This window comes from Mesoplodon densirostris, chromosome 1 (genome assembly GCF_025265405.1).
Source record: "Mesoplodon densirostris isolate mMesDen1 chromosome 1, mMesDen1 primary haplotype, whole genome shotgun sequence".
Lineage (NCBI taxonomy): Eukaryota > Metazoa > Chordata > Mammalia > Artiodactyla > Ziphiidae > Mesoplodon > Mesoplodon densirostris.
The window spans coordinates 93,310,693-93,324,530 of NC_082661.1; the positions used below are offsets into that span (position 1 = coordinate 93,310,693).

Consider the following 13,838-nt stretch of genomic DNA (forward strand, 5'->3'; position numbering starts at 1 on the left):
TCTTTTTGTTTTAGTTGACATATATAGTGGGCAGAAGACTGAACATTTTGAAACCTTAACTATGGAATTCATGAATAGGTAACCTTCAGAATTTCACTATACTAAATATAACAATTAATTACACTATCATTTAGTCAACAAGAAGCTTTAAATTGCTTGTATCTCTTAAGAAGTTAGGAAAATGTGTAGTAGCTATACAAAGGTTTATCAAATGCAGTTAGACAGATTTTATACTTAATTTTTAAAAAGCTCTTTCATTAGTAGTGATGCTGGCTAAATTAATATTGGAGGCAGTGATTTGAAACTAAAAGTGTTTTGAATCACTGGTCAAACAGTTATCAGGTATACCCTGTTCTGAAGCCTAAGTATCAAGTATTAGATGGAAGTAGTGTGTACACTTAATATTTTTTATGGCTCATTTGTCAGAATTAAGCAGAAGAGTGTGCATTTCACTTAAAAGCAAAAGAATTCCAATGATACTCTATCACTGGCTTTTCACTTTAGTTTTAGAAACTTATTATTTGCCCAAACAAGTTTATTAAAGAGCTGAGGGAGCAGAAGAAAATCATTTTGGTACTCTACAACTAATACCTTTAAGGACAAATTAAGTCTTTCATTTATTTAATTAAAATTTAGAGTCCTGGGCTTCCCTGGTGGCACAGTGGTTGAGAGTCCGCCTGCTGATGCAGGGGACATGGGTTCGTGCCCCGGTCCGGGAGGATCCCACATGCCATGGAGCGGCTGGGCCCATGAGCCATGGCCACTGAGCCTGTGCATCCGGAGCCTGTGCTCTGCAATGGGAGAGGCCACAACAGTGAGAGGCCCGCATACCACAAAAAAAAAAAAAAAAAAAAATTTAGAGTTCTTTCACAATTGCAAAGCTTTAATGAAAATTGTGCCTTGTCATTAATGGTTTTATTTTGTTTTTTTCAAGCTAATAAGCACAAGTGGGTACCACTCCACTTAGATGATGTAAGATCAGACAGTCAAGAAAGACCAGGATCCCGGAATAGCTCAAGATGTCAACCTGAAGCAAATAAAACATCACATAATAGGAGAAATGACACACGAAGTAAGTAACATTCTAAGAGAAAAATGACTAATCTAGTCTTAATCTTACTATTTTAATAACCATGTTTAGTATAAACTATTTGAGAGTAAGTTGCAGACATTGTGCCCCTTTAACCCTAAATACCTTCAGTGTATGTACCATAAGATCAGTAATACACTGTGACTATCCACAGGCAGAATTTCTCAATAATGCCCTTTACAGTTTTTTTCTCCTCTTTTCCGGGATCTCATCTGTGATCACACATTGCTTTTAGTTGTCTCTGTTAGTCTGGAATAATTCTTCTGCTTTTGTCTTTCATGACGTTGTTTTTTTCTGAAGGCTATAGGACAGTAATGTGGTAGCTATACTTATACCTTTGGGTTTTCTCATGTTTCCTCATGATTGGATTTGGGTTATAAATTTTTGGCAGGAATACTGCAAAAGTTAAATGGTTTTCTTTGTAGTGTATAACTTGAAAATACATGTGGTATTGGTTTATCTTATTATTGGTGATATTAACTTTGAGCACTTGGTTAAGATGAGGTACTCCAGGTTTCTTTATTGTAAAGATACCCTTTTTCCCTTGGTAATTAACATGTAATTTGTGGAGAGAGACTTTGAGACTGTGGGAATACCCATTTTTTCATCAGACTTTTCATATGAGCTTCAGTTTCCATTGGTGATTTTTATTCTTGCCTGATTATTACCATGATGGTTGCAAATGCTGAATAGGTAATCTTCAGAATTTCACTATACTGGTATTTGTCTTACTGCCTCATTCTTTCTATATTTATTAGCTGGCATTCCACTGTAAAGAACAACTTCCTATTATCAGTGTGGACTAAAGGCTTCTTATGTTTTCAGTGGTTGAATTGTTATCATGATTGTTTAATCTGATGCTCAAATTGTCCCAGAGTTGGCTAGTGGGAGCCTCTTCTGGGTGGTTTCTGGATCCTTCTTTAAAAAAAGTCAACTTTACTGAGTTAATAAGTATATATATTAAAGTACACTGAAATTACTGTCAAGTCCCCTAACCACGAATCTACTTTCTATCAGATTTGATTTATCTTTTCAGAATTTCATATAAATTGAACTGTGAAATATAAATTATATCCTCTTGTGTTCTTTTGCTCAGCATAATGATTTTCACATTCATCAGTATTGTTCCATATATCAGTAGTTTCTACCTCTTTATTGCATAATAGTTTTCTATTGAATGGATATTCTCCTTTATCCATTCATGTTGGTGGATATTTGGCTTGTTACCAGTTTTTGCCTGTTATGAGTAATGCCGCCATGAACATTTGTGTACGAATCTTTGTGTGGGCATATGTCTTAGATTCTCGGGTAAACATCTAGGAGTGGATTGCTAGGTGGTATGGTAAACGTGTGTGTGTGTATATTTTTTTGCTGTGCCATGCAGCATGCGGGATCTTAGTTCCCCAACTAAGGATTGAACCCATGCCCCCCTGCAGTGAAAGCGTGGAGTTGTAACCACTGGACTGCCAAGGAAGTCCCCGGTAAATGTATATTTAACGTAATAAGAAATTGCCAAATGTTTCTTTTTTTTTAAATTTATTTATTTTATTTTTGGCTGTGTTGGGTCTTAGTTTCTGTGCGCAGGCTTTCTTTAGTTGCGGATATGGGGGCTACTCTTTGTTTTGGTCCACGGGCTTCTCATGGTGGTGGCTTCACTTTGTTGCAGAGCATGGGCTCTAGGCGTGCCAGCTTCAGTAGTTGTGGTATGTGGACTCAGTAGTTGTGGCTTGTCGGCTGTATAGCGCAGATTCAGTAGTTGTGGCTCATGGGCTTAGTTGCTCCGTGGCATGTGGGATCTTCCCAGACCAGGGCTCGAACCTGTGTCCCCTGAATTGGCAGATAGATTCTTAACCACTGTACCACCAGGGAAGTCCCACCAATGTTTCTTTCCTTTGCTATATGTTAGGTCATATGTCTTGTGGAATTTCCCATATTTTGGATTTGGCTAAATGCTTTATCGTGATACTCCTTAACATGTTCCTTTGTCTTTTCTAAGTGTAACTGGTAATAATAACTAGAGGTTTGGTGAGGATACAGATTATTTTTGTTTTTGTTTTGGTAGGAATATTTCATAGTGTGTTTGTGTCACAGCAGTAGGAATAAAATGTCTGGGTGTCTTACTTTCAGATTATGTTGCGGTTGAGTTGGTTCAGGTGTTGTTAGCCTTATCCATCCATCATAAAGTGTCCCATCAGGGACTTCCCTGGTGGCTCAGTGGTTAAGAATCCGCCTATCAATGCAGGGGACATGGGTTCAAGCCCTGGTCTGGGAAGATCCCACATGCCGTGGAGCAGCTAAGCCCGTGCACCACAACTACTGAGCCTGTGCTCTAGAGCCCGTGAGCCACAACTCCTGAGCCAACGTGCTGCAACTGAAGCCCGCGTGCCTAGAGCCCATGCTCCGCAACAAGAGAAGCCACGACAATGAGAAGCCCGCACACTGCAACGAAGAGTAGCCCCTGCTCACCACAACTAGAGAAAGCCCACGCACAGCAACAAAGACCCAACATAGCCAAAAATAAGTAAATAAAATTAATTAATTTAAAAAAAATCATTGCCCAGATACATTATTTCAGCAGGGTTTGTTCAAGTTTCAGAAAGAAGAGGACAGGAGGATATGAGGAAGCAGTTGGCTGAGCATTTGTGTTTTTTGTTTGTTTGGGTTTTTTTGGCCACCCCATGCAGCTTGTGGGATCTTAGTTCCCTGAGCAGGGATTGAACCCATGCCCTCGGCAGTGAAAGTGTTGAGTCCTAACCACTGGACCGCCAGGGAATTCCCTGAGCATTTGCTTTTATAGTTTTCTACTGAAATCTTTTAAGTCTGATAATTTTTAAGGCATATTGTACTGTGAAAGCATTGTACAGTGAGTCCCTGTCTAATCAACGTCCAGATTTAGTAACTCTGCTATCTTTAATTCATCCATCTGCTGAATCATTTGAAAGTACTTTGCAGATATCGTGACACTTCAGCACTGATGTCCCAAGAAAATGCAGCATCTAAGAAAATCAACGCTAATTCATTATATCATCTAAAATCTAGTCAATGGTTATATTTACTCAATTGTCCACAAAATATGACTTTAAAATTCTAAAACTTGCTAGTGGTATCTAGTGAGTAGAGACCAAGGATAATGCTAAACATCCTACAGTACCCAGGACAGCCTCCACACTAAAGAGTTATCTGGCTCAAAACGTCAGTTATGCCATGGCTGAAAACCCTGGTCTCTGGGGTATACATACCTTTACTTATTTGATTGTTTCCAATTGTTTTTCAAAATTGAAATGTACTTGTTTTTACTCCAGCATTATATAAAAGTTCTGTCTTGGTCAACATTTGCTATTGGGAATTCCCTGGTGGTCCAGTGGTTGGGACTCTGTTTCCACTGCAGGACTGCAGAGGGTACAGGTTTGATCTCGATCCTTGGTAGGGGAACTAGGATACCTCATGCTACAAAGCACAGCCAAAAAAGAAAAAACAAAACAGAAAGATAAAACCAAAAAATATTGATATTATGGGACCTTAAAATGTTTTTCAGACTGGGACAGATAAAAAAATACTCTTTCATTGTCTTAATTTGCATTTCTCAAGGCCACTGAGGCTGAGCACCGTTTTTTAAATTGTCTATTTGCATTTCCTTGCTTGCCCTGCCAGTCTTTTAATGACTTTTTCCTATTTGGTTGCAGGGTGTGTGTGTCTGTGTGTTTGTGTGTGTGTGTGTGTGTGTGTGTGTGTGAGACACAGAGAGAGAGAGAGAGAGAGGATGCATGAGGGCATAAGAGACATTTGTATGAGTTCTACATGTATTCTGGATATAATTGCTATATTGTTCTGCAGATATCTTCTCCCGGTTTTCATTTCCTTTTTTCTTTAAAAGAAATGTCTTTTACTTAAATAGAAACACCCTTTCCTTAAAAAATTCCTATTTGTGAAAATAAGTATTATTGTGAAAATAAGTTTTTCTTTTTAGGAGTTTTATATAGTACAAAACTCAGTTGTCTTGGAATTTGTTAAATTTTTAACAGTACAGTTTTAGCAAACGATCTCGTTATCTTTTTTTTAGTATGTTACTTTACTTATCAGAATATCTTCTTTATATGTCAATACATAAGATGTCTTTTATGCCAGAGACATTTTGACAAATTCCTATGGAATCTCTTAAGTTTGTATCTGTCTTTTTTTTTTTTTTTTTTTTTTTTTTTTTTTTTGTGGTACGCGGGCCTCTCACTGTTGTGGCCTCTCCCGTTGCGGAGCACAGGCTCCGGACGTGCAGGCTCAGTGGCCATGGCTCACGGGCCTAGCCGCTCCGCGGCATGAGGGATCTTCCCAGACCAGGGCACGAACCCGCGTCCCCTGCATCGGCAGGCAGACTCTCAACCACTGCACCACCAGGGAAGCCCAAGTTTATATCTTTCTGAAGAATGACTGGTTACTAATAACTAGTTACAAAGTGGGAAGGGGTGGTTACCACATTTTCATAAAGATAATCATGTTTTCATAGTTGCAAATTGGAATGTATAAAAATATTTTTATTTTAAAAAAGGTTGGAGGCGTGAAAGAGAAAAGAGAGATGATCAAGATGAAGTTTCCAATGTGAGAAGTGAGTGTGGTAATATCCGAGGTACTTTTAGAGGCCGAGGAAGAGGCCAAGGACGGGGAAGAGGACGAGGCAGAGGAAATCCTCCATGTGAGACTTGATTTTTTGTTTTGTTAAATTAGATAAACACTGAAAAAAGTGTGCAAGTTGTCTGTTTTTCCCACTATCCCACATACTGTTTTAACTGATTTTACATGTCTGATAATAAAGATGGTTTTGTATTTGTTTGTTACCCCTTGAGATACTTCACTTTGGATTTTTCTTTATAGTAACTATTTCTTTTTTTTTTTCAATCTGTGATCATTTTTCTTTTTCTTTATTACATCAAGTGAACTTTGATTATTCATATGGTTATCAAGAACATGGTGAAAGGACTGGTCAACCATTTCAAACAGAACTTAATACCAGTATGATGTATTACTATGATGATGGTACAGGCGTACAGGTGTATCCTGTGGAAGAAGCATTGCTTAAAGAGTATATTAAACGCCAAATGTAAGTCAATCAGACATAAAGAGATGGGGCAGGAAAATCCATTGCAATATCAAACTTTAACATCACTGATAATATAACACATTTTCTGAGCTGTTTATTAGTAAAATTAGAACATTTTAATAGTATTTTATATTTTGTTTCTAGGAAATGTTAGTAGAGCATGTATAAAGTATTTTTAAAAATTTATTTTTGGTTCATGTTATTATTTATATAAGACTCCTTTCTCTCTTGAGGTACTTCTCTGCTTAAAGGATATTAGTTAAAATGTCACGGCATAATATGAATGATTAAATATAAGAATATAAAACTACTTCATATATTTGAAATTGAACAAGTGAAATTTAGCTTATTTGCAAATAAATGTTTATATTAAAATTTGCAAATGAACATAAATGGCAAAAAATGGTGATATCATCTGACTTTTATAACAATTGGTTTCAGAATCGTAAGTTTGTTTTTTAACTTTTAAGTTCTCTTTCTTTGTGACACATATTCAAAGGAGACTACCTAATCTTTTTTAGTTTTAGACTTTTTATTTTAGTTCTTGTAATAGTTGCTTTCTGAATATTGAACTTGAAGTTTAGGAGAATATTAGTTTGTTGTATTATCTTTAAGCAAAAAATAACCCCTCTGCCTGTTAGTATTGTGCAGGATGTTTTGCATATTTATATAGTGTGTTTATATAGTGGTGAGAAAAGTGTTTCCAAGTGATGTGCCTAACTAATTTACTGAAATTTGAACCTTTTTTTATCCTTATAAAGGGAAGGAAAAAGGCTATTTTTGAAAAGGCATAAGCATTTTTATTTATTTATTTATTTAGTTTTTAGTTTTTTGGCTTTGTTGGGTCTTCATTGCTGCACCCAAGCTTTCTCTTGTTGTGGTGAGCGGGGGCTAATCTTTGTTGCGGTGCGCGGGCTTCTCATTGCGGTGGCTTCTCTTGTTGCGGAGCACAGGCTCTAGACGCGCGAGCTTCAGTAGTTGCGGCACGCGGGCTCAGTAGTTGTGGCTCGTGGGCTTTAGAGCACAGGCTTCAGTAGTTGTGGCGCACGGGCTTAGTTGCTCCGCAGCATGTAGGATCTTCCCTGACCAGGGCTCGAACCTGTGTCCCCTGCATTGGCAGGCAGATTCTTAACCACTGTAGCACCAGGGGAGCCCCATAAGCATTTTTAAAACATCCACCTTCATTTTAAAAATAAAATGGACCCTAATCCATTAATAGAAAATAATATCTTCATCAGCATCAGCCAGGCATCTTCCTGGGATGCCTTCATGGTGGATTTGATTGGCTTACAATATGAAGCAACTTGTTTATTTTATTCTTGCTTCTTTTGTTACAGTTGACAGAAACACTGAAGAAAAGGGCCTTTTTATGGGCAGAAAGTGCCTGGCATGTGGCTATCAACTTCAAAACACTATTCCTGTCTTCCTTTGTAACTCTTGCTGCCAGGTCCCTTCTGAGACCTGACAGTGGACATGCAACTCTATGTCAGGATAATCGGCCTCCAATGTGCTCATACAAGTGAGGGAGGAGCATAGCTACTTAGTGTTGACAGAATTTCTGATCATGCAGTGTAGAATCCAGAGCTTCTAAGGTAGGACATGATAATGTGCCCTAGGACACTGAACAAAGTATCAGACATGGCATTGGCATGACTCCTTTTTTTGTTATTATTTAGCAGCAGAGTTTTTGGCAGATACTAGAGCACCAGGTTTAGAATGGCTCTTCACTGTTAACTGTTCTCTGATTAGTGGACATCTGGATTTGAGGAGTCATGCTTTTGACTTTTTGTCTTTAAGGTTTCTCAAACATAGATAGGCTTATTCATTAGGGTTTCGATTTTCCTCTTTGAGAAGTTACTGAAAAACTTCTTGTACTTCAGGAATATTATGCTAAATATTTTGAAGTAGGAGGCTTAACTGTATTATGGATGGTTCTTAAAATCATTTTAACTGAAAATGTATGTTAATAATTTGACATTTTTGATGTTAGGACATTAAAAATGGAAGATCTTGATTATTTTTAACTGGGGCAGTCTCTTGGCATTCAGATTTAGACATAAGTATGTTTGCAGCCCATTAGAAGTTTTAAAAAGTGTATACTATAGGTAATAGTGATTTATGAATTTATTTAGATACTGTGTTTCTCACAGAGTACTAGATTAAAAAGACATCTTACTAATTATTCAGAGAAGTTTTTGTCTAAGAATACTTTTAACTTGTGTTTGAATCAGATGTCTTAATGTCTGAAAATTTTGAATTTATGCGTATGTATTATGTGCCTACTGCATTTTAGCCACTGTGAAAGGGCTTTTGAAGTGTAACAGAAAGCAGAACAGATGTATTATGTGCCCACCACATGCCAGGCACTGTGAAAAGGGCTTTTGAGGCATAACAAAAATCAAAATGTTAATTTCTTCAAGACTTCAATTATTTTCTTTAGCGTTTAAGAAGAGTAAATGATTTACTAGTGTTACTGCGATGTCAGTTGTATTTCACTGATCTAAGGGAGCTTTGCACTTTGATAGTTGGATAAATATCAGAGTATAAAGAAGTAACTTGGGTATTTACGTTTCTAAAATAAGACATTTTTCCCACCCAATGAAAGGTAGCTCAAAGCCAGTTTTCAGTTGTAGGTGATTATTTCTTCAAAGTTAGAATTTGACCTAAATAATTCAAGGGTATCTTGAGTTACCCAATCTTACTCCCAAATATATGAGCTGGTGTGCTTTCTTATCATTTGCCACCCTTCTTTGAAAACTTGCTCTGTGATTTGGAAACAGTATAGGATTTTTAAACTGTAAGCCATATCATTTGATGTCATGTATTTCTTTTGTATTATTCTTTTCTACATTTCCCCCTATTTATCCTCTTCTGTTTTTCTAGAATCTTGTTCTCGTTTTTTTTATATGCAGGCTGTAATTTAAACGTGTTTCTCAAATGCCATTATTATATGTATTCTTCATATTATCTTTATATCTTGGTGGAACTTGTAGTGGTTGGTGATACAGTTTGTTCATTTACACTTCTCTCTATACTCTCCTAGAGAGAAGATTAAGGTGTATAAGTTGCTTCTGTATTTTTTTTTGCCCATGTATATACCTCATGGTGTTGCAGATATTCTTTGTTTAACTGTATTCCGTTCACTTTTAACGTCTTTTATAGTTCTGCCTCTCGAAGGGGGGAGATAGTGAACCATTCAAATATAAACTTGTGTGCATCTGTGCCCACATATTCACTCAGTTTTTACTAAGCATTGTGCTGAATGCTAGGGTTCAGAAGTATTAAACAATGTCAGTACCCTGCCAATTTAGAAAACAAACTAATCTACTCTGTAAACTTGACAAAGAATACTTCCAACATACCATTATTTTCAGTGATGGGAAAAAGTTGGAAGGCAGTCTGTTGATGTGTTTAACTTTGTTATTTAGTGTTTAAATGAAGCAAGTTCAAGTAGCTTTGAAATGAAATTTTTCACTTAATTGACTCATTAAAAATTAATTATTGAAATGTTTTAAAGTATGGTTAATTGTTTATACCTGGGTAAAGCTGATCTAACAAAGAAGTACGTTTTTGGGAAGATAGTATTCTAAATTTCTTTCTACCTGTGTAAGAGAAATTACTAACAATAGGGTTTTGTTGTTATTATATTTACCCTATGTATGTTATGTTAAATGTATATAATGTTATTAATAAATCAAAATAGTTTTATAACAATTGATATTATAAGCCATAGACATTTTAATATTCTGTTGAATAAATTGATGAAATTTATATTTACTTCTTTATTTCTTTTTTCAGTGAATATTACTTCAGTATAGAAAACTTGGAACGGGACTTCTTTCTTAGGAGAAAGATGGATGAGCAAGGTTTCTTGCCTATTTCCCTGATTGCTGGCTTCCACCGTGTTCAGGCTCTCACTACAAACCTTAATCTCATTTTAGAGGTAATTTTTCATACACAAAACAGTCTGTACTTTAGTTATGCTGTGAACCTAAAACTGCTTTAAAAAATAAAGTCTAGGGCTTCCCTGGTGGCGCAGTGGTTGAGAATCTGCCTGCTAATGCAGGGGACACAGGTTCAAGCCCTGGTTTGGGAGGATCCCACATGCCATGGAGCAACTAGGCCCGTGAGCCACAACTACTGAGCCTGCGCGTCTGGAGCCTGTGCTCCGCAACAAGAGAGGCTGTGACAGTGAGAGGCCCGCGCACCGCGATGAAGAGTGGCCCCCGCTTGCCACAACTAGAGAAAGCCCTCGCACAGAAACTCAGACCCAACACAGCAAAAATAAATAAATTAATTAATAAACTCCTACCCCCAACATCTAAAAAAAAAAAAAAGAGTTAAATAAATAAATAAATAAATAAAAATAAAGTCTATTAAACAATTTTAAGGAAAAAGCAAAAGCAATCTGTAGTTACCTAAGGCTTAGACTGTATCTCAAGGCTTTTTTGCCATTTTATAAAACCCAAATAAATGTCTGACCCCTTAAAGGATTACTTAATGATGTTTTCACCTATTTTTAACCTGATCCTTCTTAGATGGGTTGAACCCCAACACAAACTTGAACACTCAAGGGTGTTCTTGGTCCTTTTAGTCTTCAGGTTGCTGTAAAATAGCATGTATTAAATTATTAAATTAAAATTTAAATTAAATTAAATTTAAATTTTGAGAATATTTCCTGTATAAAGAGGGCTAATTTAAAATAGTCTTTCTAGTTGTGTTCTTTTTTTTTGTTTTTAATAAATTTATTTTATTTATTTATTTTTGGCTGCACTGGGTCTTTGTTGCTGTGCGCGGGCTTTCTCTAGTTGTGGCGAGCGGGGGCTACTCTTCGTTGCGGTACGTGGGCTTCCCATTGTAGTGGCTTCTCTTGTTGTGGAGCACGGGCTCTAGGCATGTGGGCTTCAGTAGTTGTAGCACACGGGCTCAGTAGTTGTGGCTCACAGGCTCTGGAGCACAGGCTGAGTAGTTGTGGTGCACGGGCTTAGTTGCTCCGCGGCACGTGGAATCTTCCCGGACCAGGGCTTGAACTTGTGTCCCCTGCATTGGCAGGTGGATTCTTAACCACTGTGCCACCAGGGAAGCCCGGGAAAGGATATTTAAAAAAAAAAACAAAAAACTTTTGCATTACCATTATGGTTAGCATTATTAATACATAATGACTGATTTTTTTTTGTAGAGTTTATTTATATAGGCTGCGTTGGGTCTTCGCTGCTGTGCACGGGCTTCCTCTAGTTGCGGTGAGCAGGAGCTACTCTTCGTTGTGGTGTGTGGGCTTCTCATTGCAGTGGCTTCTCTAGTTGTGGAGAATGGGCTCTAGGTACAGGGGCTTTGGTAGCTGTGACACACAAACTCTAGAGCGCAGACTTAGTAATTGTGGTGCACAGGCTTAGTTGCTCCGCGGCACGCGGGCTCTTCCCAGACCAGGGCTCGAACCCATGTCCCCTGCTCTGGCAGGTGGACTCTTAACCACTGTGCCACCAGCGAAGTCCCCACAGTGACTGATTTACAGTAAGAACTACTACTACTGTGAAACACAGAAACACATAAGCATAGTGCTTTAGAATAGCATAGGTCTGAATTCACTTAACATTCATTATGTACCTACCACTTATTACAGTGGGAAAGATGTCTTTTTTTCCCTTAAGAAGGTAAGGCTTCATTAGGCTTTGCAGTATAAACATACTGATTTAGAGCATGGACTTTAGAACCTGCATACATATCCTCCTAGGTCTGTGACTTCAGGCAGTGTCCTGAGACTTCTGTAAAGTGGAAATTGTTACAATACATACTTCATAGGGTTGTTATGAGTATGAAATGTGTAATGGCAGTGTCTGGCGTACACAGTAAACTCTAAATAAGAATTTGCTGTTACTGTTAGTCTTCAAGGATACCCTTCTGTTGATTACTCCTTTTATCTTCATTTCATTTCTACCAGCTTTTTCCTATATGTATTTGAATATGCTTATGTCTTAACTGTCTTGAAAAAACTATCAAAAGAAGCAAAATATATTTTAGCTAACACCCGTATCTGCTCTGGTCGAGTGTGTCTGCACAGCTAAACTTACTGAATCTGTTTCCTCCTCTCCCATTTGTTTTTCACCTTACTGCACTCTTTTTCTTTCTTTCTGTTTTTTTTTTACTTTGATACATATGTATATTGTAATATGATGGCTATTGCAGCGTTATCACTTAACATAGTTATAGTACAATATAATAGAAATAATAGAAAATAATAGGAAAAAAACCCTCAGACACCCAGAAATGTTGACTGTATACTGTAGCTCATTGTTTAGTAGTTCAATATAACCAAGATTTGGTTTTAGTAAAAATATGTCTAACTCTGTCTAGATCTTTTCCTTAATTTGTGTATGCTGTGAGCCTTTTAAGTTTTTGTATGAGTCTTTTAAGGCCTGAGTCACAACTTTCCCCCTTTCTGTTTTCTTTATTTTCTTCTTGAGTTTTTTTTGTTTCTTTCTTTTCAGTAGGGAATTAATTCCCTGTGATTCAAGATTCAAAGGGTATATAGTGAAAAATTTCCTTCTCATCTTTCACCAACAGTGAACTAGTTAAACCCTCCTTGGTATGGCAAGTAGTGTTACTTCTTTTTTGTGTATTCTTCCTGAGATAGTTCATGTTTTACTACATATACTGTTATACCCCTTCCTTTTATAAAAACAGCATATATTGGAAGATCATTCAATAGCTATATATAAAGAACTTTGAATTTTTTCCTGAAAATTTTTCTTTAAATTGAGACATAACTTATACATTGTATATTAGAAGTTATAAGATTAAGAATGACTTTCCCCTATGTACATACTTGTGTTACTGCTACATGGATTAAGATAGAACATTTTCAACATCCCAGGGAGCTCCCTTGTACTCCGGCCTAGTCTGAATCACTGTTCTCTTCAAAGTAGTTGCTTTTCAGAGAGGTCCTTCATCTTGTTTTTTAAACATTACATAATCAAAGTTATTTGAAATCTTTTATATCTGACTTTTGCTTGTTATTTCTGTAAGGCTTATCCATGTTGTTGTTGTGTGTGGCAGTTGTTTATTTTTCATTTTGCAGTAGTATTCAATTGTATGAATATAACTCTTTTCAGGTTCCTCTTAATAGACATTTGGGTTATTTACAGCTTGAATATGTGACTGTTGTGAACATTATTATTGTACATATTTTTGGATGGACATATACACTTATTTTTCTGTGAAATTGATGGGTAACAGGTTATGTGCGTGTGTGTGTGTATACAAACATATGTATATATATATATATATATATATATATATATATATATATATATATATATATATATATATACGAGCTTAGCTTTTGTAAATACTGCTAAACATTTTTACAAGATATTGAACCAATTAAAACTACTGCTGTTCAGAGTTTGACTTGCTTCACATACCGGCGAACACTGTTGGTGGTCTTTTTCCAAAACATTTTGAAAAACTTAAGCCCATAGCAAAGTTTTAAGGTAATTTTTCTTTTTCTTTTTCTTTTTAAAATTCAGGTGTAAATAACATGATGTAAAATGCAGGGCTATTAGGTGTTCAGTTCGAGTTTTGAAAATTGTATAAGCCTGCTCCAAACAAGATATAGTTAATTACTCTAAAAACTTCCTTAGTGGCCCTTTGCAGTCAGTC

General features: G+C 36.6%; 1 protein-coding gene across 3 annotated transcripts in view; it reads left to right on the forward strand.

Moving 5' to 3' along the window:
• The window catches only part of LARP1B (La ribonucleoprotein 1B), a 60,884-nt gene that overhangs the window by 18,741 nt on the left and 28,305 nt on the right, over window positions 1-13,838 (forward strand). For all 3 annotated transcript variants that reach the window (XM_060105868.1, XM_060105879.1, XM_060105890.1), the window contains exons 5-8: window positions 935-1,072; window positions 5,631-5,774; window positions 6,014-6,179; window positions 9,978-10,122. In XM_060105868.1, coding sequence (XP_059961851.1) covers window positions 935-1,072; window positions 5,631-5,774; window positions 6,014-6,179; window positions 9,978-10,122 — 593 coding nt within the window. The remainder of the gene's footprint in view (window positions 1-934; window positions 1,073-5,630; window positions 5,775-6,013; window positions 6,180-9,977; window positions 10,123-13,838) is intronic.